At 46.9% G+C, this 22,417-nt stretch overlaps 2 protein-coding genes and 1 pseudogene across 2 annotated transcripts in view; 1 reads left to right on the top strand and 2 right to left on the bottom strand.

Annotated features, from left to right (window-relative positions):
• The first annotated feature begins 30 nt into the window (after nt 1-30).
• On the top strand, nt 31-17,917 carry COG4 (component of oligomeric golgi complex 4). The gene is made up of 19 exons (XM_089659220.1): nt 31-206; nt 1,510-1,592; nt 1,857-1,971; nt 2,226-2,400; nt 3,928-4,121; nt 7,109-7,214; nt 7,316-7,473; nt 8,832-8,890; nt 11,033-11,166; nt 11,350-11,468; nt 13,812-13,978; nt 14,223-14,388; nt 14,475-14,537; nt 15,194-15,310; nt 15,398-15,490; nt 15,568-15,651; nt 16,131-16,232; nt 16,951-17,079; nt 17,462-17,917. The coding sequence occupies exons 1-19, from the start codon at nt 72-74 to the stop codon at nt 17,594-17,596; spliced, it is 2,334 nt and encodes a 777-aa protein (XP_089515346.1). The 5' UTR covers nt 31-71; the 3' UTR covers nt 17,597-17,917.
• On the bottom strand, nt 5,047-5,163 carry LOC149439271 (U2 spliceosomal RNA; annotated as a pseudogene).
• FCSK (fucose kinase) overlaps nt 17,751-22,417 on the bottom strand; it is a gene marked incomplete at its 5' end in the record, with an annotated part of 26,485 nt that continues 21,818 nt past the window's right edge. The window contains 2 exons of the mRNA XM_089659235.1: nt 17,751-18,204; nt 20,863-21,086. Coding sequence (XP_089515361.1) covers nt 18,115-18,204; nt 20,863-21,086 — 314 coding nt within the window. The remainder of the gene's footprint in view (nt 18,205-20,862; nt 21,087-22,417) is intronic.

Genomic DNA, 22,417 nt, shown 5'->3' with positions numbered 1-22,417 from the left:
AGGAGAATACGTAGCATGAGGGTCCTCTAGAGACGGAAGTGACGAGATGAAGGGTCCTGGGGCCGGAAGTGATGCGGCCTGTCAACATGGCCAGCTCAGCCAGTTACCAGGGAGACCGGACCCCCTCACTGACCATGGAGCAGATCCGATCTCTAACCGACCTGCAGGAGCTGGAGGAGGCCTACGAGAGGCTGTGTGCTGAGGAGGTGCCGACAGACGTCCTGAGGGGGGAGGGGAGGTACTAGGAGGGCCTGTCATGTTTCAGTCCCTAGGGAGTACTGAGGGGACCTGACATGTTTCAGTCCCTGGGGGAGGGGGTACTGGGAGGACCTTGCATGTTTCAGTCCCTGGTGGAGGGGGTACTGGGAGGGCCTGTCATGTTTCAGTCTCTGGGGGAGGGGGTACTAGGAGGACCTGGCATGTTTCAGTCTCTGGGGGAGGGGGTACCGGGAGGGCCTGTCATGTTTCAGTCCCTGGGGGAGGGGGTCCCGGGAGGGCCTGTCATGTTTCAGTCCCTGGGGGAGGGGGTCCCGGGAGGGCGTCCCGGGAGGGCCTGTCATGTTTCAGTCCCTGGGGGAGGGGGTACCGGGAGGGCCTGTCATGTTTCAGTCTCTGGGGGAGGGGGTACTAGGAGGACCCGGCATGTTTCAGTCTCTGTTGAAAAGGTACTAGGAGGACCTGGCATTTTTCAGTCCCTGGGGGAGGGGGTACCGGGAGGGCCTGTCATGTTTCAGTCTCTGGGGGAGGGGGTACTAGGAGGACCTGGCATGTTTCAGTCTCTGGGGGAGGGGGTACCGGGAGGACCTGGCATGTTTCAGTCCCTGGGGGAGGGGGTAGCGGGAGGGCCTGGCATGTTTCAGCCCCTGGGGGAGGGGGTACCGGGAGGGCCTGTCATGTTTCAGTCTCTGGGGGAGGGGGTACCGGGAGGGCCTGGCATGTTTCAGTCTCTGGGGGAGGGGGTACCGGGAGGACCTGGCATGTTTCAGTCTCTGGGGGAGGGGGTACCGGGAGGACCTGGCATGTTTCAGTCTCTGGGGGAGGGGGTACCGGGAGGACCTGGCATGTTTCAGTCTCTGGGGGAGGGGGTATTGGGAGGACCTGGCATGTTTCAGTCTCTGGGGGAGGGGGTACCGGGAGGACCTGGCATGTTTCAGTCTCTGGAGGAGGGGGTACCGGGAGGGCCTGGCATGTTTCAGTCTCTGGGGAAGGGGTACTGGGAGGACCTGGCATATATTATTCAATGGGGGGATCTTAGTACAGCAGTACTGGGAGGACCGGGCATGTTTCAGCCTTTGGGGGAGGGAGTACTGGGAGGACCGGGCATGTTTCAGCCTCTGGGGGAGGGAGGACTGGGCATGTTTCAGCCTCTGGGGGAGGGAGTACTGGGAGGACTGGGCATGTTTCAGCCTCTGGGGGAGGGAGGACTGGGCATGTTTCAGCCTCTGGGGGAGGAAGTACTGGGAGGACCTGCCCTGTGTCTCTGTTGACTGGTGCATGTGTGTCTTGCAGAAAGAGGTGGAATCAGAGCTGGAGGCGTTGCTCGGACAGCAGGGGGCAGTGGAGAACAAGATGCTGGCTCTGCAAAGGATGGGGTAAGTACCAATGTTGTGGCCAGAGTGAAGGAAGACACCATAAGAGGGGCTCCCGCCCTCCTTACACTGCAGAAAGCTGTAACCTGATTGGCTGTCACAGCTGACACTCCAGCCTTCGTTCCATGCTGGTGTCCCTGTAATGGAAATCAGATCCAGCCACATGCCGTGTGGTTTATCCACATGGGTGACCACATGCATATAGAGAGCAGCAGGGACACCCCTGTGTGTGAAGGATGAAATGATAATCACTGTGTCTCCTGCCAGGCCGAACCTGCAGCTCATAGAGGGAGACGCCCAGCAGCTGTCCGGGATGATCACATTTACCTGTAACCTGGCCGAAAATGTCAGCAGCAAAGTACGACAGCTGGACCTCGCTAAGGTACATCCAGGGGAGGATTTCCACATCAGGGGATGGGTGGCTGGGTAAGGAACACTGGAATTTGGGGCAAATCTTCATAGTACCGCCATGGAGTTCACTGATAACAAGAAGAAATATTAGCAATGATGAAATGGTGGCTGTGATGCAGTATATTCCTGTCAGAGAAGTATCAGGCAGGCCAATAATCTGTGTGTGTCCTCGGTGAGAATTATGTGGGTCGCTGTTTAAGTGATCTCCTCACGTGTCATTTACAGAGTCGCCTCTATCAAGCCATACAACGAGCAGACGACATTCTGGATCTGAAGTTCTGCATGGACGGGGTGCAGACTGCTCTGAAGAATGAGGACTATGAGCAGGCTGCGGCACACATACACCGATACCTGTGCCTGGATAAATCCGTCATTGAGCTGAGCCGGCAGGGGAAGGAAGGTGATGGTCCTGCTGCTTGTTTCTCTGTAGACCTTGGCAGAGTTCCTCCTCTTCTATGTGTCGCACCATGAATGTATGAAACCCAAGGCAGAGGGAATGGCAAGCCAGCCATGTGTGGATGGGATTTGTTAGGTTTTACTTTGTGATTAGTACATTTTAATAGGATGATGCAGTTTTGGAATGTAAATTCTCCTTTCCCCAGAGTGTGCAGTCAGGGACCACCCACTCTACCTATCTCTGTGCAGTGATCACTCACTCCGCCTATCTCTGTGCAGTGATCACTCACTCCGCCTATCTCTGTGCAGTGATCACTCGCTCCGCCTATCTCTGTGCAGTGATCACTCACTCCACCTATCTCTGTGCAGTGATCACTCGCTCCGCCTATCTCTGTGCAGTGATCGCTCACTCCACCTATCTCTGTGCAGTGATCACTCACTCCACCTATTTCTGTGCAGTGATCACTCACTCCACCTATCTCTGTGCAGTGATCACTCACTCCGCCTATCTCTGTGCAGTGATCACTCGCTCCGCCTATCTCTGTGCAGTGATCACTCGCTCCGCCTATCTCTGTGCAGTGATCACTCGCTCCGCCTATCTCTGTGCAGTGATCACTCGCTCCACCTATCTCTGTGCAGTGATCACTCACTCCGCCTATCTCTGTGCAGTGATCACTCGCTCCACCTATCTCTGTGCAGTGATCACTCACTCCGCCTATCTCTGTGCAGTGATCACTCACTCCACCTATCTCTGTGCAGTGGTCACTCCACCTATCTCTGTGCAGTGATCACTCACCTATCTCTGTGCAGCGATCACTCATACCACCTATCTCTGTGCAGTGATCACTCACTCTGTCATGTAATTCTGTTTGACTCAAGTCACATCTGAAATCTCGTTGGTGTAAACAGAGTCTTAAAGTGGTTGTAAACCCAGTATTCCTAGTAAAGGGACTGACCTCATGTGATACACAAAGATAAAACAAATACTCCTATATAAGTTGTACCTGTTTATCTTCATCTCTTTTCTACAGTAGTTCAAAGTGCAGAAATTATACAGCTTGTCTGAGCTTTTAGGAGGCAGTGGGCGATGATCTGAAGTTACATTCTGCATAGCTCAGTGGGAGCTGCTTGGAGGGAAGGGACATACTTCCCTTCACACAGCAAAGAGTTGAGGCTGTCAATCACAGGCTGTGTGCTGGAGCTACCTCCCCTGTCACTTTTTTTTTTTTTTTTGCTCTTGATGTCCGGAAAACTTATCTGACTCATGCAGATTGCAGAGGAACGAGGCAGCAGAGAGAAATGACACTTGGTGTTCTGGACTGAGACAAGTAAACACTATAGAGGGATATACTTTGTTCATATTTCATGTCTGAGGTTTACATCCACTTTAAATCATAATGGAGTCACACACAGTATATCAGCCCCTTTTGCAAGCAGACTAAACTAGCACAGACAAAATTTTATATGATTACTGTGTTCACAACAGTTCCAGTCTGTTGTAAGCTGTAACTTGCAGTTCATCTGATTTTAGGCAGCATGATCGATGCCAATCTTCAGCACCTACAAGAGGCTGAGCAGCAGCTAAAGGTTCTGGTCACAGAGAAGTTTGATGCCGCAACCAAAGTTGGTGACCTGCCGCAGGTGGAGAGGTTCTTTAAGATATTTCCACTGCTCAGACTGCACGAGGAGGGAATCAGCAAGTTCTCTGCATACCTGTGCCGCCAGGTAACACACCGCTATCTCATCTTTGGTATGATTTTACTAGTTTTATATAGCTTTTCCATTTCTGAATAGAAAGTCCAGAGATGTAATCAGAGATTGGATGATTTTTTTTTTTTTTGAAGTCCGCGGAAGTGCAAAAAACGAAAAATCCGTAAGTGAACAAAAAACGTGCTATTGCAAAACCAACACAAAAAAGTGCACTTAGGGGTGCTTTGTCCACCCCCTGAAGGGGTAGGACCTCTACCCTGATCCCCCGGGGCATGAGGTTCCTGACAGGGACTAAGGTTCCCACATGGTCCACCTAGCCAAAAGGCCTGGCAGATCCCTTTCCTTGTGGCTAGCCTAAGCCAGCCACTAAGTACTAGGTCAGGGGGCTCTCCCGAAGAGAGACCCCCTAGGGACAGGGGAGGAAGGAACCAAAAGGCCACACAGCCTCCCCCTAGACTTCAGGGTAGGCCCGAGGACCCACACCCTACCATCCGTGAGAAAAAAACACACACATAAGTGAAACAAACGTGGGAGAAAAAATAAATTAAATAAATAAGTAAGTAAAAATAAAAAAGTGGCCGTGCAATTGTGCACTGGGTAGGCCCTGAGGCCTGTAGCATAAAAATTGCCCTGGACTTAACCAAAAGGCCTGGTCCTGAGGGCGCTGTGCAGATAAAGTGTTTTGGATCAGTGACCATGTGCATGTTTCACAATTGGGATCCCATCCTCATGTGCTAATAAGAGCATCCCTGAGGCGACCACTCGGGGCACTGTTCCGCGGACTCTCTGCCTCCATGGCCCCTGGCCAGACAAGGTAGATCCGTTCAAACCAGGAGGAACTGGGCCCCTCTGACGTTCCTGGGGGATTTACTCCCGGGCCCCAACTGCCTGTGGGCACCTCAGTTTCTGTTCCGGCCTGTATTAACCATCGGAGCCCCAGCAGGGGTGCTATACAGCCAAACATCTTTGCAAACAAGAATGACAGCGAAGCGCCCCCACTGGACACTGATAAGAACAGATACTACACTTGATCTTAGCCAAAAGGCAGAGAAGTGGACATGGTCCACCTAGTCAAAAGACCTGGTGCACCCCAAAAAATCAGAGATTGGATGATGTGTGAGGAAAACCTGCTAAATAAATTGGTATTATCGGTGAGCTAGGTTCAGCCAGCAGTGTTGTGTCTGGGTTCTGAGACATCCTGTTTCTCTTCAGGGTGTGTCACATAATTACAGGTGTGTCACATATGCACAAGACGTGATCTCCCAGTAGAACATGGCTCTCTCTGCATGTACTGCTGTGTTAAAGGGTTACTTCACCTTTACCAAAAACACTGCCTATGCGGGTAAGGGGTGCCTGTTGATAAAAACAAACTGCGCAGCTTTGACCAAAGTTAAAGTGGAACTTTACCCATAACAACTTGATACATAATTATGTTCTTTAGGAAGAACATACATTCCACATTAAAATGGAAGCACACTCTATTTTGCATCTTTTACCTACAGGTAAGCCTCTGATAAGGCTTACCTGTAGGTACTGTAAATATCTCCTAAACGCGCACTGTTTAGGTGATATTTACTGTAGATGCACCGATGATGTCACTGGCGCATGCGCACTGCACTCTCAAAGGACGTTGTGCCGTCTATTGAGAGAGTCATGCTGAGGCCAAATCTCCCTTCACGCATGGGCGGAAGTGACAGCATCACAGCTCAACCAATCACCTGGCCACAGCTTGCGAACCCGGAAGGAAGACCGGGTGAAGATGGAAGCTTCGGGGAGCCATGACAGCGCTCTGCTGGAGGGCTTCATTTTCAGGTCTTTCGTAATGTGCTAGTATGCGATTTTTACTTTTTTTTTAAAGTTTACTACTGCTTTAATATTTATGCTACCAAAATTAGAGTGTGCTGCAATTTGCCTCGAGCATTGTTCCTGTTTCTTCTTGCCAGAGATTACCATTTTGCTGAAGCCCAGTAGTCACCTCCTTATTGAAAACTCCCCCCTTTTCCTTGGTCTCAAAAACTGTATGTCACTTTCTGCAATCAAAAAGTATGTAGTTCCCACCTTGATTGTATGCCTAGGCTCAGCTAGAGGGGAAGGCTGAAGTAGCTGAGAGTGCTGAAGTTGCTGAGGGAGAAAGGAGGAGATAAGACACAATGTAATTTGTAGCAATTTTGTGTCTCCCTTGCAGCAGAGTTTGTCCTGTCACTTCTTTTGCTTTTCTTTTCTCTCTCCCTAATATATCCTCATGAGCACAGTCTGTCATTCCTTTTGCTTCCCCTCTTCCCCACCCCCCTTCAGCAGCAGTAAATATTGAAGCTATCAGCAGTATAGAACAGGTTAAGTCATTTCTGAATTTTAAACAGTATAGGCACTTATTTTTAATGTTTACATAGCTATACTTGCAAAATGAGGCCAGCGGGAAGTAATCTATGAGGACCTAATTATCTGACTAAAGTTACACTTTAAATAATGCCTTGCTACAGGTGTAGGCCCTTTACGTACCTCCCTCAGCTGGCCGAAAAACTCCCACAGATGTTGTTATCCCATCCTGCCTTGTTGCTAGGATGTTGCTAAGACACTCCCAATTCATACCCCCATTCCTTCATTTTCTCTTCCTAGTTGCAGTAGCGGTAAGCTCAGCAATGCTGCAGCAAAAAAGATAGTGGAACGTACATGTGCAGGATTTTGAGCGCTCGCTCCTGTGATGATGGAGATGTCTTATCAATGCCCTGGCAACAAGACAGGATGGGATGTTGCCATCTCTGGGAGTTTTTCAACGAAGCTTCTAAAGGCACATAAATAGCCTAAGCATATGGTAAGGACATCATCCAATTTTAGTCAAAGCAGCACAGTTTGTTTTTATCTACAGGTTACTTGCATAGGTAAAGGAGAAAGGAGCCATTTAGCAAATATGACTCAAACCATCTGACCCGCCAGTGAATGGATTACTTTTGTTTATTGATGTGGATTGTCAGTGCATTACCCCTGAGCCTGTACTCCTGCAGGTGGCTAAGAAAGCTGAAGAGAACTTATCCCTTGCGCTGAGCTCCGAAAGCAATGAGAGGAGAGCAGCACTTTTATTTGCAGACACACTCACACTGCTTTTTGAAGGTTAGTATCAGGGAAAAAAGATTTTATAACATGATATCCAATAGAACAGGGAACCTGAAGTCTGGCTTGACAAAGATACTGCTACATGTCCTGTCTTGCAGGAATTGCACGAATAGTGGAAACTCACCAACCTATACTGGAAACTTACTATGGCCCGGGGAGGCTGTATATGCTCATAAAACATTTGCAGGCAGAGTGTGATCGCCAAGTGGAGAGAATCGTGGACAAGTTCATCCAACAGAGAGATTATCAGAGGAAGGTGAGCAAAGATGGGAATAGTGAAAGGCCCCATCAGAGAAAGGTGAGGAGAAAGTTGAATGGTGTGGTACCCAATCGGAGGTAGGTAAGAAGACCATGGTGAGAAGCCCAATCAGAGAAAGGGGAGGAGAGATATGAATGGTGAGGTACCCAAATGGAGGTAGGTAAGGAAGAATGGGAATGATGAGAAGCCCAATCACAGAAAGGTGAGGAGAGATAGAACAATGAGGAGCTCAATTAGAGGAAAGTGAAGAGAGATGGGAATGGTGAGATACCCAAACAGAGAAAGGTAGGAGATGGGACAGTGAGGAGCCCAGTCAGAGGAAAGTAAGGAGAGGTGCCACCGGACATGAGGAGCCCAATCAGAGGAAAGTAAGGAGAGATGGACTGGTGAGGAACCCAATCAGAGAAAGGTGAGGCGAGATGGAGGATGGTTAGGAGACCGATCAAAGGAATGTGAGGAGAGTTGGTTATGTGTGTAGCCTAATCAGAGGAAGGTGAGAAGAGACAAGAATGGGGAGGTACCTAATCACAGAAAGATGAGGAGAGGTGGGAATGTTGAGTAGCCCAATCGGAGCAAGGTGATGGGAGCTGGAAAGAAGCCCAGTTAGAGGAAGGAGTGGAGAGATGGGAATGGTGAGGAGCCCAATCATAGAAAGGTGAAGAGAGATGGGGAATGGTTAGTAGACAAACCAGAGGAAGCTGAGAAGAGACTAGGAATGGTGTGTAGCCCAATCGGAGAAAGGTGAGAAGAGGCAGAGGTGAGGTACCCAGTCAGAGAAAGATGCGGAGACATGGGGGATTGTTAGGAGACCAGTCAGAGGAAGGTGAGAAGAGAATAGGAATGGTGCATAGCCCAATCAGAAAAAGGTAAGGAGAAACGGGAATGGTAAGGTATCCAATCACAGGAAGGTGAGAGATGGGGCCAGTGAGGGGCCTAATCTGAGGCACGTGTGGAGAGATGGGAATATTAAGGAGGCCAATCAGAGGTAGGTGAGGAGAGATGGGGGACAGTTAAGAGATCAAAGGAAGATAAGGGTACATAATCTGAGGAAGGTGGGGAGAGATTGGGACAGTGAGGAGCACCATCAAAGGCAATTGATGAGCGATTGAGATGGAGGAGCCATAGATAATCACAGTACAAGCTCTGAATATTTCTGCCGGATGGGCAGTGCAATGGTTAAAATAGAAGCAGGATTTGAATTATTTCCAAACTTGATACAAAATCTCAGAAACTGAAGAGCTTTCAGATTTTCCCTCTTCTTGCTGTCATTGTCAGGGCAAATCTCCCCATCTATAAACTTTCTTACAGAGAAGATTCAAGGTCATTGTGTCACTCTGTCATGTGTTGTCTCCCAGTTCCAGCAGGTGCAGAACAGTATGATGAGATCCTTCTCCGGTGACAAGATTGAGCCCAGGTCAGTGCATGTCACTGTTGGTGCCTAGTGGGGAACAATAACAGGTACACAAACCTTTGGCCATATTTATAGTATATTTGTAGCAGTATCACCTGCCACACTCTGCCACCACCATTCATTCTCTGCAGCATGCATCAAAACGAGCAAAACTTGATCTCCCTGCCACTGAGTACTCCCTGGACAGAGGGATTGAAGGTGTGTGAAGCAATGCTTGTTCCCAGAGACTGAGAATGAGAGTGCTCATAGATTATAAAGAATGTGTGCTGGACATCCCTTTATTGATGCCATGTGTTTGGGGATTTTATCCAGTATAGACGTTGCTACTGCTGTGATTTTAGCAGAGGACAAAACACGCACACTATGCTTCTATCTGCCATCTCTTCTGTCTCTGTCCTTTGAAGCCTTTTCAGTTAATTTTGGTAAATGATGCTGAATTTCTTAAACATATGCCAGAGGGGGTTAAGGTTTGGGGTGGATTCTGAGTGTGTATTAAAGCAGATGAGGGGGACAAGTCTCAGAGTGTGTTCTGAAGATGTATTATAGCAGATGGAGGACAGGTCTGAGGATGTATTATAGCAGACAGGACCAGTGTCGGTATGTTTCTAAGAGTGTACTACAGCAAACAGAAGACTGGTCTCAGAGGGTTTCTGAGCATGTATTATAGTAGACAGAAGACAGATCTTGGAGTGGATTCTGAGGGTGTATTATAGCAGACGGGACAGGTTGCAGGGTGTATTCTGAGCATGTATTATAGTAGACAGAGGACAGATCTCAGATTGGATTCTGAGGGTGTATTATAGCAGACGGGGCAGGTTGCAGGGTGTATTCTGAGCATGTATTATAGCATACAATGGACAGATCTTGGGCTGGGTTCTAAGGATGTATTATAGCAGACGGGACAGGTTGCAGGGTGTATTCTGAGCATGTATTATAGTAGACAGAGGACAGATCTCAGATTGGATTCTGAGGGTGTATTATAGCAGACGGGGCAGGTTGCAGGGTGTATTCTGAGCATGTATTATAGCATACAATGGACAGATCTTGGGCTGGGTTCTAAGGATGTATTATAGCAGATGGGGACAGGTTGCAGGGTGTATTCTGAGCATGTATTATAGTAGACAGAGGACAGATCTTGGGCTGGGTTCTAAGGATGTATTATAGCAGACGGGACAGGTTGCAGGGTGTATTCTGAGCATGTTTTATTGTAGACAGAGGACAGATCTCGGATTGGATTCTGAGGGTGTATTATAGCATACAGGGACAGGTTGCAGGGTGTATTCTGAGCATGTATTATAGCATACAATGGACAGATCTTGGGCTGGGTTCTAAGGATGTATTATAGCAGATGGGGACAGGTTGCAGGGTGTATTCTGAGGATGTATTACAGCAGACAAGGGACCAGTGTTGAGGTGTATTCTGAGTGTGTCTTACAGCAGACAGAAGAACTGTCTACAGGTGGTACTATAGGAGACAGGGGACCAGGTCTGGGTGTATTCTGAGCATGTATTATAGCAGACAGCAGACTGATCTCGGGGTGTTTCTGAGCATGTATTATAGAAGACTGGGAACAGGTTTGGGCCTGTATTCTGGGGGTGTATTGTAGAGCACAAGGAGACAGGTCTTAGGGTGTATTGCAAAAGATAGGGGAATGGTGTTGGGGTGTATTATAGCAGATCAGGAAAAGTCTTGGGGTGTACTGTAGGCGACAGGGGACCAATGTTGGGGTGTTTTCTGATTGTATATTCTAGCAGACAGAGGGCAGGTCTGGGGTTGTTTTCTGAGTGTGTATTATAGAAGATGGGGTACAGGTGTTGGGGTGTATTATAGATCGGAGACAGGTCTCGGATTGCATTCTGAGGGTGTATTACAGCAAACTGGCGACAGGTCTTGGGGTGTATTCTGAGGGTTATTATAGCAGACAGGAGACCAGTATCGGGATGTAATCTGATTGTGTATTATAACAGACAGAGGACAGGTCTTGGGTGTTTTCTGAGTATGCATTAGAGAAGATGAGGGACAAGTCTTGCAATGTATTGCAATGAGGGTTTAAACAGCAGACAGGCAGCTGGTTTTGGGTAGATTCTGAAGGTGGATCAATGGAGTTTCTAATGTTGAATTCCATTATTGTTTCCTATATTCCAGAGATTTGGACCCCATACTTGCCGAAGTGACCCTGATGAGCGCCCGCACAGAGCTTTACCTCCGCTTTATCCGGCGCCGCTTGATGTCGGACTTTGATGTGGGGGATTCGGTTGCAGCCGAAGATGTTAAACAAGGTACTTCCTCTGCCCGAGTACCACCAGATTTTACAACCCTCTCCTTGTCTGTAGAACAGATGTAGATTTACACAGCGGAGTGTTCAGCATTAGAACAGTCTGCAAGCATATCAGACATTATCACAGATTAGACAGGAAAATTGGGGCTCCATCCCACATGAAGCTTCCTCTCTGTCATTTCAGAGCATCAGCAGTGCATGGACAAACTACTGAACCATTGTTTACTGAGTCGAACAATGCAGGAACTGATCGGGTATTACATCACCATGGAGGAGTATTACATGAGGGAGTCTGTCAATAAGGTAATCGTGGTCACCATTGGCTGGGGGGAGGGTGCACAATAGAAAAGAGGAAGATACAGACGCATAACCAGACTGGCACTGTGGGCAGTATTGACCATCCATATAATTTCTGCAAATGTATCATTACAGTGAAGCTTTCTCTAAGAGCCACTGCACAGTTGTCCGATCAGTTTCCATCACAGAGGCCAGGGGAGGGGAATGGTACAGGCAGGTGTCATAAAAAGATGGGGACTATTGGACTGGAAAATAGACTATTGAGAAATTTGCTACCCATAACATCAATGTTGTGGGATAAAAAAAAACAAGACAATGCTCCTGTACTAAAAAAAAAATAAAATTTGTCTTTTGTTACTTTGCCACTAAAATACTATTGGATGATTCACTTTTGTACTGTACTGAACCTCCATTGTTCATTGATGCAAACGCTTTCAGTAAAAATGACTGAAATAGAAAAAAAATGGCTTAAGCAGCCCGTACATGGAGTGAATTTCTTTCCTGTGTTCCCCTATCAACACAGTCAGTCTTGAGGGGTGAATCCCTCCCGCCAAGCTATTGTATTCTCCCAGCAGGGGAAGGCGGTGATTTTTGCTAGCAGCTATACTAGCCGCAAGCGATAATCGCATGTAAAATCCAGCAGGCCGGTTGTACCCAAGTTGATCGATTGATCAACTTGGTACATTCAGCTTGCAAATACATGGTTCAAATCTCACCTAGTTCCTGCAGAACTGGCCGAGAGTCTAACCTTCTATGGCCGGCTTAAGTCAGAGGGAACAATTTTAAAGTGGTTGTAAAGGTACATTGCTTTGTGCAATTAAACAGCACAGAGTGGCCCAAAACCTCCTAATCCTGGGTCCCCTGCAGGCTCTCCTGGCCCTTCCTCTCTGTCCAGTGCCCCTATAGGAAACTGCTTTCCATGGGGCACTTGTGTGTGCTCGCAACCGAGCCCTGCTGCAGTGTCCATTGACACAGACAGTGGGACTCGGCCCCGCCCTCCCGCTCCCTCATCACTGGCTTTTATTGACCGCAGCGGGAGCCAATGGCTCCCGGTGTTCCAGCAAAGCCAGTGAGATCCACAAGTGAGGGGAGAGAAGAGCTGGAGACGTGCACAGCACTGGATCAAATGAAGGCTCGGGCAAGTAAAAGGAGGGGTAAGGGGAGATTACGTTGGTGGTCAGTTGGAAGAATGCTCCTTCCATTGGTGGTCAAAGGGAAGAATGCTCCTTCCATTGGTGGTCAGTGGGAAGAATGCTCCTTCCATTGCTGGTCAGTGGGAAGAATGCTCCTTCCATTGCTGGTCAGTGGGAAGAATGCTCCTTCCATTGGTGGTCAGTGGGAAGAATGCTCCTTCCATTGGTGGTCAGTGGGAAGAATGCTCCTTCCATTGGTGGACAGTGGGAAGAATGCTCCTTCCATTGGTGGTCAGTGGGAAGAATGCTCCTTCCATTGGTGGTCAGTGGGAAGAATGCTCCTTCCATTGGTGGTCAGTGGGAAGAATGCTCCTTCCATTGGTGGTCAGTGGGAAGAATGCTCCTTCCATTGGTGGTCAGTGGGAAGAATGCTCCTTACATTGGTGGTCAGTTGGAAGAATGCCACTTACATTGGTGGACAATGGGAAGAATGCTTCTTATGTTGGTGGTCAATGAGAGAAATGTTCCCCTTTAGAGACAGATAACTTGATCATTGGTGCCAGTGGTTACTTATCTGAGCAACCAGAGAAGTTCCACTGGTCCCATGCCAATGGTTCTGTGGAATGGCTTCAGTGTCAGAGATCATCAGGCAGGAGACCAATCCACCTATGTTCACTACTAAAGGAACTCCTAAGCAACCTCTGGAGTAACCCTGGTTGAAAAAGGCTGCTTAGGCATATTGCCAATTAGAAGCAGTGGAACACTTGGAACAGCACATTTTCCATTATTTTAACATTGCAGGAATCTATGAGGAGTTTAAAATGCATATCATGCCCACTCCTGCTTCTGAAGATTGAACTATACTGATTGTCATTAAGGGCAGGAAATAGGAACTATGGTATCATATACCTCCACTAATATGGTGACTAGCTTCCCGAGGAATGACAAAATTGGGCTTTGGCAAAAATGCAGGTGCAGAATATTTCCTACACATACTATATGCAGGGTACTATGACAGCACCATTCATCAGTCTTCGAGTCCCATACTGGGATAACTGGTATGGAGGGTTGGCAAGAGTGTCTATGCTGGGGAACTGATCTCAGGGTAGCCTGGAAGAAGACAAGGGGGTGATGTCACTGCATATCCCAGGGTTTGCTCATTAACAAGCAATTAAGTCACCAAATTGTCCTTCTAATGTCTCTCCATCCTTTGTAGGCTGTGGCCATGGATTCCTATGAGCGGGGGCAGCTAACTTCCAGTATGGTGGACGACGTCTTCTACATAGTGAAGAAATGTATAGGACGTGCTCTCTCCAGCTCCAGCATAGACTGCCTGTGTGCCATGATTAACCTCTCCACCACCATGTTGGAGGGAGATTTCCGGTAACTCTGGGTTATATCCTGGTGGGGGTGGGTTGTTCATGTATGGAGCGACTGACAGGATTGCTGCTTGTAACAGACTCACAGGGGCCAAAACTGAGAAATTTCTGTGTTGTAAGAAACATTTTTTTATTTGGCTGTATCCCCCCTGTAACCCATCATCCCTGTATCTCGCCCCCCACTACCATCACTGTAATGCCTTTCTCATGAAAACACTTCTGTCCCCCATATCTCTCCATCACCCCAGGGAGGTTCTGTGTAACAAGTTAAGGATGGGTTTCCCAGCCACCACCTTCCAGGACATCCAGCGTGGAGTCACCAGTGCGGTCAACCTCATGCAGAGCAGTCTCCAGCAGGGAAAGTTCGACACGAAGGGCATAGAGAGCAACGATGAAGCCAAAATGTCCTTCCTGGTGAGAGCGGGGGAACTGTGTTACGGGGAAGGGGAGTGGAGAACTGACCATTCACTGCTGACCAGTTTGTATCTTCTCTCTTTCAGGTCTGTCTTAATAACGTAGAGGTTTGCAGTGAAAACATCATGACTCTGAAGAAGAACCTGGAGGTAGGCTGGTGTTTATAACAAGAGTCATGGTGAACAGCTGGCGAAGTCACTTCGCATACCGTACCAATTGTGGAATATCATAGTGTTCCCAGATATCTTAACCTGCAGATTTACAGGGACGGCCTGCTTAACCCAAATGCCTTGTTCCATGAGACGTTTGATTAAAGTTATAATAAAGTCTTGTTTTTTGTTTTTTCATAAAAATAACAAACACGTTATATTTACCTGCTCTGTGTGATGGTTTTGTACAGAGCAGCCCAGATCCTCCTCTTCTTGGGTCCCCCACCAGCACACCCGGCCCCTCCCGCCTGTCAGGTGCTCCCATAGCAAACCGCTTGCTTTAGGGGCACTCAAGCAGGTGCGCTCCCGAGCTGCTGCTCTGCATGTCCATTCACATGCAAAGCTCCTGCTCAGCCCTGCCCTCTCCTGATTGACTCACTGGTTGTGATTGACAGCAGCGGGAGTCAATGGCTCCTGTTGCTGCCTCAGCCAATCATGAGTGAGAGTCCCTGGAGAACCAAGGCTCTCGTGGATATCGCTGAATCAAGAGGGGGGGGGTGGGCTGGCTGTTCCCCTATATAATAAATATTGTCAGCCTCTATATAATATTCTTTCCCCCACTCATCATCCCCTATAACTCTTTGGTTTCCTTCTAGAATGACTGCAGGAAGCTCTTTAACACAGAATCTGGAGGTGAACAAGCCAAGGCCAAGATTGACAGCTGTCTTTGTGACATGGCATCTGTTTCTAACAAGTTCCGAGACCTCCTGCAGGTAAATCCGAGCCCCTTGTCCCCTCCTTCGACGTTACATCGGTGCTCTGCGTGCTTTGCTGACACACTTATATTATTCGCTATACAGGAGGGTCTAGGAGAGTTGAACAGCACAGCCATCAAGCCACAAGTGAAGCCCTGGATTAACCTCTTCCTGTCTGTATCACACAATATCGAGGAGGTAAGTGAATGTTGATGGTAGGTGAGTGTCATCAAATTGGAAAGTTTATTGGTTTATCATTCTGATATCTGCTTTAGGAGGAATTTAATGACTATGAAGCCAACGACCCTTGGGGGCAGCAATTCATAGTGAACCTGGAGCAGCTCATGTCTGAGTTTAAGGTAAACACAAGGCTGGCCTGGTATTGGGGTTGTGGCTATTCCTGGGTACATGCTGTGTTGTTGAGGTTATGACCATTGTCAGGGTACATGTTGTGTTGCCAGGGTTATGACCGTCCTTAGGTACATGCTGAGATGTCGGTATTATGATTACTGCACTGTGTTGCATGGGCTTTGACCATTCCTAGATACCTGCTGTGCTGCCAGGGTTATGACTGTTACTGGGTACATGGTGCGTTGCCAGGGTTCTGACCATTCCCAGGTATGTGCTGTGTTGCCAGGGCTATGACTGTTACTGGGTACATGCTGCGTTGCCAGGGTTCTGACCATTCCCAGGTATGTGCTGTGTTGCCGGGGTTGTGACCGTTGCTGGGTACACGCTGTGTTGCTGGGGTTATGACCGTGGCTAGGTGCATGCTGTGTTTCTGGGGTTACAGATGTATCTGGAGAAAATGTTATATCTAATAGCTTTGTCTCTGCAGGCTGGACTCTCCTCCATCATTCATGAAAATCTTACCAGTCTGCTGACCAGTCTCATTGCCATGGAGCTGGAGAAGGTGATCCTGAAGTCCACATTCAGCCGGGTAAGGCTAAACATTGACCAATGACAACAGGGGCATTCTTTAAATCCTAATCACATTTTATTTTAAAACTTTATAAAAAAATTTTTGTTAAAAAAAATAAGGAGCAAGAACTCCACTTTCCTAGACATTACCAGATACATGTACTGTATGAGTGTATGAAAGCTGAACTCCAGCCTTATTTTTTTTCTTATTCCCTACATTTGTAGCAAGTCCTCTCCTGTTCATCTCCACAATGTAATGTGACTGTGTAATTGGTCATTGTACTGCTGTTTCTAAGCATTATATGAATGAACACATCCCCAGCATCCCTTTAGACATGCATGCTCCTCCCTACTGGCCACTTAATGCTGCAGACTTTAGCTGTCCAATCCGCTCAGTTCCTTGATTACACTCTTTTAGCACATCTAAAAGTATGCTGGGGATGTGTTCTTTCAAATAATGCTTGAGGCAGGGTGCTATGACATTTTTAGGAGCCTGCCAACCCCTCACATCAAACTCAATCTCACAAGTGAGTTAAGATAAGCTGAAAAAACCTCTGTGATATTACGGAGTCCCAAAACAAGTATTGTTTGAAAAATATTCATTGCATTGATTGGGAGGAAGAGGATGCAAACCTGGAGTTCAGCTTAAAGATATGAAAAGGACAGATGATATCTAATTTAAACTGCGTTTGGATTGTGACAGTTTATCCTTGTTTGTGTCTCTGTCCTGGGTGTAGCTCGGTGGTCTGCAGTTTGACAAGGAACTGCGCTCCCTTATTGCTTATCTCACCACGGTGACTACATGGACCATCCGTGACAAGTTCGCTCGACTTTCCCAGATGGCGACAATCCTGAATTTGGAGAGGGTGAGGGGCACTTAGTGCTGGTCTGGGTTCATCATTATGGGGTTGATTTTTCACTAAGCTGTACATGAAGGGAACTGACATGTTGGATGGCGAGGAGCCAGGGGAAAGTTCGGAGGGGGTCAAACTGATTTCAAAGTAAGGCCATGGGGCTACATGGACAATGAAATTTATGTGATGAGATAATTGTCTCTCAGTAGCAGAAAGATTTAAGTGCCAGTGTGGCCAGAGGCTGAATAAAGGTGATAATCTGGCAATGTCTGAAGAGGCAAAGCTTGGCCCATTCTAGTGATTTATCATTAGCATTTTTATTTCAACTGGGTATTTTCTGTTCTCTTTCTTTTCCATATTCTATAAGCCTTTGTTGATGCTATTTTCTCTCCAGGTAACTGAGATCCTGGACTACTGGGGGCCCAATTCTGGGCCCCTGACCTGGAGACTCACCCCTGCAGAGGTACGACAAGTTCTGGCTTTACGTATAGACTTCCGCAGTGAAGACATCAAACGTTTGCGGCTGTAAATGGTTATAATGTTTCAGATTACGGACTGAACCTCCTATAGAACAGGAGGTGACTCTGGCTCCAACAATGCATGCTCGAAGGATACAAACTGAGCTGACAGCCGGGTTGGAGGATACAACCTGTATGGACAGGGGACTCAGACTTCAGTTGGGATGCATTGTAACCAGTTATCACTCTTTATTCTCTACATTTTGGGGTCACTCCTTGATTAAGGCACTTTTACATTAAAATGATTACTGTCCTGAGCATGTATTGCATACTACATCATGGTATAATAAAGAAACAGTTTTTTTTAATAAAAAGATTACAAAAAAAATAAATCACAGAACCCTACTATGCGCCTGGAACATAGTGAGGAGCCATCTCCGACTCCTTGGTGTATGGTATGGCAAAAAGGATCATTTGTTTCCATTATTAATTCCCATAGAACATACTCATGTACTCAGATGACCCCGCCTCTGACACAGAGTACGTCACGTATCATTATGGCTATCAATCTGCAGCTGCACAGAGTACGTCAATGGTCATCAGGGCTCCCCGTCTCCTGCCGTACAGAGAACGTCTTGGTATCCAGCCGTACACAGTGCACACTGCAGCGCTCCAGGCCCTGAAACACACATTAGAAAGAACTGGTTAGTACAATGCAGATATTTAACCATTTCAATACCGGGCAATTTTACACCTTCCTGCCCAGGCCATTTTTCAGGTTTCAGCGCTCTCACACTTTGAATGACAATTGCGCGGTCATACAACATTGTACCCAAACTAAAATTTTATCATTTTCTTCACATAACTAGAGCTTTCTTTTGGTGGTATTTAATCACCGCTGGGGTTTTTATTTTTTGCTAAATTAACAAAAAAAACCGAAAATTTTGAAAAAAAACACGTTTTTCTTTGTTTCTGTTATAAATTTTTGTAAATAAATAATTTTTCTTCATAAATTTAAGGCCGAGATGTATTCTGCTACATGTCTTTGGTGAAAATAACCCAAATTAGGATGTATTTTTTAGTTTGTAGGAAAGTTATAGAGTTCACAAACTATGGTATAGATCTGAATATTGATCAATCCTGAAGTACTGACAGCCAATCTAATTTCTTGAGGTCCAAGAATGTCAGGACAGTACAGATATCCCCCAAAGGACCCCTTTTTTTTTTTTGAAGTTTTATTTTTTTTTTCATTTTTCGGAAAATTAAAAAAATTATTTTCACTATTTATTTTTTACATACTGTGACCAGTGCAGTACAGCGTCATCATATAACTGGCATGGCGGTGAACAGGAACACTGACTAGTGACAGTATGAAAAAAATACATATATATATATATTTTTTTTTTTATTATTTTTAATTTATTACATTTTTTTTTAAGATTTTTTTTTTCATATTTTACTATGACCAAAGTAGTACAATGTTACCATAGTAACATTGTACTACTTTGGGGAAGTGATCAGTATTTTTTTTTTTTTTACACAATTTGCTTATAGCAAAGAATTACTTTGCTATAAGCAAGCATTTACCAGAATGAAATCGATTCATTCAGGTTTTTTTTTTTTTTGTGCTTAGCTGTGATTTGGCCACAGCTAATCACATGACATGTGCATGTGACCTGCTGTGACCATTCACAGCTAGGCACTAGTATACAATGGATGGCATGAATGAAGCCATCCATTGTATAGAACTGCCATGTGACCTGCTGTGATTGGTCACAGCAGGTCACATGGTACCAGCAACGGGGGCCGGTACTCAGATCTGTCATCGGCCGTGTCCGAGGTGCACGGCCGGTGACAGATCGCGCCGCTGCGTGGCTCTGCAACCGCGCATGTGCGGGAGCACGCCAAATGGCGTGCACCCGGAAAGGTGAAGCAGTTTTGCCACCGCCAAACGGCTATAGGCCGGGCGGCTAATGGTTAAAGTGGTTCTGGATTCAGACAGAATTTATTTTTTTATTACAGGTAAAAAAATAAGGTTGAGTGTGAACAGGCAGGTTTTTAATGCAGAAAAGATGCCACGTCTCTTCTGCATTAAAGTGGTTCTAAAGGCTCAAGGGTTTTTACCTTTAATGTATTCTATACATTAAAGTGGAACTTCACCCAGAAGGGTTAGTTCTGCTTCTTTTTACCCTCCCCCCTCCACTTCCACATTTGGCACTTTTTGGTGGGGAAATGGGTACCTGGTCTTGACAGGTACCCATTTTCACTTCCAGGACAGATCGCCGTGGTGATCTGTGAGGAAGTTGAACCCCCCCCCCCCCCCCCCTTCTCCATGTAGCCTTATGGGACACACACAGGACCCAGAAGACTGCAGGACCATTCACAAAGCAGTGAGGCTTGTGCATACGCAGTAGGAAACCAGCTATGAAGCCGGTAGGCTTCACTGTCTGTTTCCCTTACCTAAGATGCTGACTCCTGCACCCGAAGCCGATTGAAAAATCAGCTTAGATAAAGACATCGCTAAATCCCTGGACAGGAAAGTGTCATTATATTAAAAGTCAGCAGCTACAGTATTTGGAGCTGCTGACGTTTAATTTTTTTGTGGAGACTGGAGCTCCTCTTTAAGGTAAAAAACCTTCTGGGTGCAGCTCCCCCCTTATACTTACCTGAGCCCCATGTTGATCCAGTGATGTGCATGAGAGCAGCGACTGTCTGGGGTCTTTCTCTCCTCACTGGCTCACACAGCACTGGGAGCCATTGGCTACTGCCAGTCACAGCCAGTGAGCCAATGAGGATAGAGTGTGGCGTGAGGCCAAGCCACTCCCTGAGTGTGAATGGAGCACAAATGCGGCGTCCTCACTGCAACTGTAATCCATTGACACTTCCTCCAGCTCCATAGATGAAGAACCCATACCTCGAGCTGGAGGAATAGGCTGTAGGAACCAGATCATTGGACCCACAATCCACTGATCATGGTTGCAATGCTTTGAAAAAAAATAAATGCACATTTTTGCTTTTTTGCATACGGGTGCATTTATTTTTTTAGCAAAAGGTGAAATTCTCCTTTAATTTGCGCCAATCAGTCCCTGTTACACAGCCAACCTTTATTTGAAGAACAAATGCATAGGGCATGATGTAGGTTTCTGTCACTGTGTTGACTGATGGCACACCAACATGAATGACACTACGCGCACTCTCTTGTTTCAGTTTATGGCCATGTGTTACATACATGTCCTATGTGCAGTGTGACACATGAACACACCTCCAACCCCCCCTTCCCTGCAGGTATTAGGATATGGATTTATTCCCCAATACCTGTATCCTGGACCCTGGTTACCTGTGTGTTCTCCAGTAGTCTCTGTATGACGTTTTTCTGCTCCGGCTCCTTTGTTAGTACATAGAGGAAGCCTCCTCCTCCAGCTCCGGCCAGGCTCTGCCCATACACGTGTGGCTCTAACATGTCCATTATCCTGCGTACAGCCTGCGGCTCACAGCCAGGTGCCATGCACTTCTTCTGCTGCCAGTATGTGGACAGACAATGACCCAGTCGCTCCAGGTCGCCTGCGGGAGAATATCACACATCAGATCTGTGAACATATTCTCTAAACCCCCGTGACCCTCGGATATGACTGCAATCTCTGACCATCTGTAGCAGGGCTGCAGTCTTTTACCATCTCCTTTGGTATGTCTGCAGTCTCTGACCATCTCCTGTAGCAGGGCTGCAGTCTTTGACCATCTCCTGTAGTATAACTGCAATATTTTACTATCTCTTGTAGTATGTCTGCAGTCTTTGACTGTCTCCTGTAGCAGGGCTGCAGTCTTTGACCATCTCCTGTAGTATAACTGCAATCTTTTACTATCTCTTATAGCATGTCTGCAGTCTTTGACTGTCTCCTGTGGCATGTCTGCATCAGCTTACAGTGGCTGGAGGAATGTGGACCCGGTAGCACATCTTTGGAGGCTGGCTGCAAAAACTCAAAAAAGACACCCGGCTCCCAAGGATACAAAGGGAACAAGATGGTCATGCCAGACTTGGCATGAAGTATTGGAGCTAGGGATCACAGCAGAACAGCGTTAGATTAACTGGGAGGGGTGAGTATAGTACATGAGCTTAAGCCAGTGAAAAAGGTAAGGGGTAAAAAGCAAAATTGTACCCCCAGGTGTGAAGTTCCTCTTTCAAGGACAGGGTCTCTTTAAAAGCCAACGTCAAGTGGTTCTAAAGGTAGAAGGTCTCTGACCGTGTCCTGTGGCATGTTTGCGGTCTCTGACCATCTTCTGTAGTATGTCTGCAGTCTCTGACCATCTCCTGTAGTATGTCTGCAGTCTCTGACCATCTCCTGTAGTCTCTGACCATCTCCTGTAGCATTGTCTGCAGTCTCTGACCATCTCCTGCAGCATTGTCTGCAGTCTCTGACCATCTCCTGTAGCATTGTCTGCAGTCTCTGACCATCTCCAGTAGCATTGTCTGCAGTCTCTGACCATCTCCTGCAGCATTGTCTGCAGTCTCTGACCATCTCCTGCAGCATTGTCTGCAGTCTCTGACCATCTCCTGCAGCATTGTCTGCAGTCTCTGACCATCTCCTGCAGCATTGTCTGCAGTCTCTGACCATCTCCTGCAGCATTGTCTGCAGTCTCTGACCATCTCCTGTAGCATTGTCTGCAGTCCCTAACTGCCTCCTTTAGAATATCTGCTGTCTCTGCCAGCTGTTTGATTACATTCGCTGAATATTTTGCGCAGCCTTTTAATGGTGTCATGGGCCATACTTGAGGAAGAAAGTCAAACACCACTGCTTTAACCTATCAGAATAGAAATGTGAGTTTTCTGTTCAGGTGTTCTGATTATAAAGAACAGGAAAGTAGCTAAACTGGTTATACATAAAATTGATCCTTTG

Source organism: Staurois parvus, unplaced genomic scaffold (assembly GCF_062004578.1).
Source record: "Staurois parvus isolate SC_StPar_1 unplaced genomic scaffold, SC_StPar_1.0 ptg001136l, whole genome shotgun sequence".
Lineage (NCBI taxonomy): Eukaryota > Metazoa > Chordata > Amphibia > Anura > Ranidae > Staurois > Staurois parvus.
Note: the sequence above shows the minus strand (reverse complement) of the source record. Positions and strands in the feature narration are given on the sequence as shown.

Excerpts from the sequence above, each read along its gene's own strand:
- COG4 (XM_089659220.1), top strand. The coding sequence starts at position 72 with ATGCGGCCTGTCAACATGGCCAGCTCAGCCAGTTACCAGGGAGACCGG. Across the intron at positions 1,593-1,856 it reads CTGGCTCTGCAAAGGATGGG|GCCGAACCTGCAGCTCATAG; the intron begins GTAAGTACCAAT and ends GTCTCCTGCCAG. Across the intron at positions 13,979-14,222 it reads ATGTTGGAGGGAGATTTCCG|GGAGGTTCTGTGTAACAAGT; the intron begins GTAACTCTGGGT and ends CCATCACCCCAG.